This window comes from Macadamia integrifolia, chromosome 8 (assembly GCF_013358625.1).
Source record: "Macadamia integrifolia cultivar HAES 741 chromosome 8, SCU_Mint_v3, whole genome shotgun sequence".
Lineage (NCBI taxonomy): Eukaryota > Viridiplantae > Streptophyta > Magnoliopsida > Proteales > Proteaceae > Macadamia > Macadamia integrifolia.
In genome coordinates this window covers 7,598,196-7,601,680 of record NC_056564.1, presented here as the reverse complement: position 1 = coordinate 7,601,680, position 3,485 = coordinate 7,598,196, and the positions used below count along the sequence as shown (strand labels likewise).

The 3,485-nt window shown below is 39.5% G+C and overlaps 1 protein-coding gene across 1 annotated transcript; it reads right to left on the bottom strand.

Moving 5' to 3' along the window:
- Positions 1-2,531: 2,531 nt before the first annotated feature.
- On the bottom strand, positions 2,532-3,285 carry LOC122087482. Its single transcript, XM_042656635.1, has one exon. The coding sequence runs from the start codon at positions 3,190-3,192 to the stop codon at positions 2,680-2,682; it is 513 nt and encodes a 170-aa protein (XP_042512569.1). The 5' UTR covers positions 3,193-3,285; the 3' UTR covers positions 2,532-2,679.
- Positions 3,286-3,485: the final 200 nt, after the last annotated feature.

Genomic DNA, 3,485 nt, shown 5'->3' with positions numbered 1-3,485 from the left:
TTTTTTTATATTCTTTTCTTTTCTATTTGGGTGAAGTATGTAAAATCTTATTAGCTTGTTTATATTTGTGCTTTGCTATGCTACTGATTCTAAAATTTTGTGAGATATTTTTAGTGCTTGAATTGGTGATATGAATTTTTTTGGGAAAATTACATGATTACCCACTTTTGGGTTTCCCTTTACAAAATTACCCACAAAAAATTTTGGTCAACAAAAATACCCAAAATTAGGTTTGGGTTTACAAAACTACCCAAAACAGTGATTCTCCTTCATCTGCCTATTTGTTTTGTCATTTTTACCCCTGGCCAAGGTTGTAGCACGGCCTGATGGAGGCCGAGGTGGAGCACGGCCTGATGGAGGCCTAGGTTCAGCACGGCTTTACGGAGGCCGAGGTAGAGCGCGGCCTGATGGAGGCCGAGGTGGAAGCACGGCCTGATGGAGGCCTAGGTTCAGCACGGCTTTACGGAGGCAGAGGTGGATCGCGGCCTGATGGAGGCCGAGGTGGCACCACGGCCTGATGGAGACCGAGGTGGGCCAGGGGTAAAAATGACAAAACAAATAGGCAGATGAAGGAGAATCACTGTTTTGGGTAGTTTTGTAAACCCAAACCTAATTTTGGGTATTTTTGTTGACCAAAACATTTTGTGTGTAATTTTGTAAAGGGAAACCCAAAAGTGAGTAATCATGTAATTTTTCCAATTTTTTTTGTGAATGGCATACGTGACTCCTTTGTAAAGAGAGGCTTGTCCACTCACTTTAGGACAACTAGGCCTCATTCTGCTCCTTGGTTATCTCAGCAATAAGAAGTTGATGCCTTGGCTTGTAAACGACAATTTTTTAATAAAATTTTCTTTTCAACCCAAATAATAATAATAATAGGAGTTCTAAGATAGAAGGTGTCAAATGGTGTGGTTTCATTTATTTGGTTCAATCTTGATTTGGTTTACATATTGACAAGGTGAAATAAAAAATACATTGGATAAGAATAAGCGGAAATCAGAATCATTTTCTTCCAGTTTCGGTTTTAGCGATTTTCAATCAATTTTTGTTATTCGTTTCACAACCGGTTTATAATCAGTTAATAGATCAGTTATCAGAGAAGAAGTAGGGAGTTGAGAGAGGGAGAGAGCAAAATAGTAGAACGGTATAAATTTAGCTCTGTGGCGTACAATATCAGGCTGCAACGAGGTCAAGTTGGGCCAGGATCTTTAAAACCCTAGCCCAACCCTAAGTCCCTTTAGATGGGCCCAAGCTCGATCCAACCTCCACTCAAGGTCTGAAAAAGCCAAGCCCAACCCTTGAGTCATGTCCGGGTTGACCCTGCTTGACCTTTAACCATGTGAAGGGGGAAGGGATCCGGCCATTTCAGTTCACAGTGGATAGATTTATCTTTAATTTTCTCAAAAAAAATCTGATCTTTTTTTTTTTTCCTTTTACCTTTGATCCATATCGGTCCAATCTGATCGATTACTAAAACCATAGCCATAGCTGGTCTGCTTATAGAATATATCATACATAAAACTTAACAGTTCCATAACGGACTAATGGTTGGATCTTTTCCTGAATCTAGGTAAGAGACAAGCTATGTTAGGTCCTATTTGGATTCATATATGAGGCTATGGGAGCATTCTTGCCGCATCCATTGTTGATGGGAAATAGGTTTGGGCTTTGTAAGACTCCATTCATGGAGTGCTAAGTTACTAGACTCTAGAGACATGAACTAGATCCAACTACCAAACTGACATGTTGACCCAAGTCAACTACTCGTATACTGGGGCTACAATATTGGCGAAACATCATTTGCAGTGAGTGCGATGATGCGGTGAGCATTGGATGGCCAAGAGGACCTTGGGGCGCGTGCTCATATGCTCTCAGTCATCCGATGCTCACCGCACCACCGCACTCACTACAAAGAATAATCACTCCTAATATTGAGGCTCTGCACAACTAAAGGGATTGAGTATAAGGGCATGTGTAGGAACTCATAGGGACATAATCAAGAGTTTAAGACAACAATATAGAACACGAGAACAAAAATAATGGAAATCATAAATAAACAATTATACAACTCAAAAATATTGAGTTTAGGTCCTTTGTATGTGTATGGGGATCTCAATTCAAAGGGATTCACTTGGTTTAGTAAGGTTAACTATGTCCATGGTGAAATGAGATCTATTTCGTTATCAATGAAGAATAAAGTTACAATAGTTCCTTCTCATACATCTCACAGATTGATTATAGAGAACGGCCCTCACCATCAATTTTATGATGAGACCCTATATAAGTAGTTTAGCGAAATTACCATATAGCTTGAAAAATACAAGCAACTAATAGAAGGCATGTCATCATATATGTAAGACATGAACATAATTCGAACTTTCAAAATTCAAAGTTAGTATAGTTCCACAGTTACCACCACCACCAACAGCACGTCTATGGGTGGAGAGAAAAGAAATATTGTTGATACTTTGAATCTCCATTAGTATGTATAGTTACAAGCACTTGAAGCAAAAGGAACCAAAAGAATATGATTCTATAACTAACATATCTTTTCTATGGTGGGTTCACTTCTTGCTGAAAAGCAAAGACAAGAGAAAACTACACTACAAGCCACTTCATCTACATTCTTCTCTACTTTTCTAGTTTTTTTGAAAGAAAGCTAATAGGGTTTCACAAATCTCAATAGTTTACATCAGTTATTCCTTCTGGTATGCTTTCCAGCACAGGCTTCCAAACTCTTGATGAACTTCTACTTTCATCATCACAATTACCAACATCTTTTCCTTTGCTTTGTCCATTTTGAAGGTGAGAGATAATCTCATCAACTGAGAGGCCTTCTTTTCTTAACATCTCCTCCAGCTTCTGTTTGGTGATGACTATCTTAACCCTCACAACACCATTTCCATGCCCAGTAGGCTCCGTCGTTATCGGATTCGATGCAACCGGTAACTCGCAGCTGCCGGATGATGGTAAGGGTGGTGGAAGAAGATAATAATTACGGCCACTGATCATTTGAGTATTGGGATGAAGATGCCGGAGTACCGGAAGGGTATCGGAGATTGCGTGGCCGGCGAATTCGGATAAAACTTGATGAACTCTTAATGGTTCTTGGTATTCAAGGACCTTACCATCTGTTTTCATCACCTTGATAACCTTCTCTACCTTCTCTTGTAGAGCCAAGCAGTTCCCCATGGTTGATATTCAATGTTACGCTGCTACTGCTAATGGGAAAGGAAACCATCAAAGTGGAGGACAAGTTGGTTTTGCTTTTGTGAAGGATTTCAAGGAAAAGGGCTGTGTAGTATTTAAAGATGAAGGCTACAAACAATGCCCCCATAAGTTTTTAGAATTACGAAGAATGCCAATCATTTACTCGTGTTTTTTTGGGACAGACAATCATTTACTCTTAACTCTTAAGTCTCAAATCTTGACCCCACCTTAAGGATCTTTTGTTTCTAAGAAAATATAAATCTGTGTCCCCAGTC

What these genes read in the sequence shown, in the direction of transcription:
- LOC122087482 (XM_042656635.1), bottom strand. Translation starts at nt 3,192, where the DNA reads ATGGGGAACTGCTTGGCTCTACAAGAGAAGGTAGAGAAGGTTATCAAG.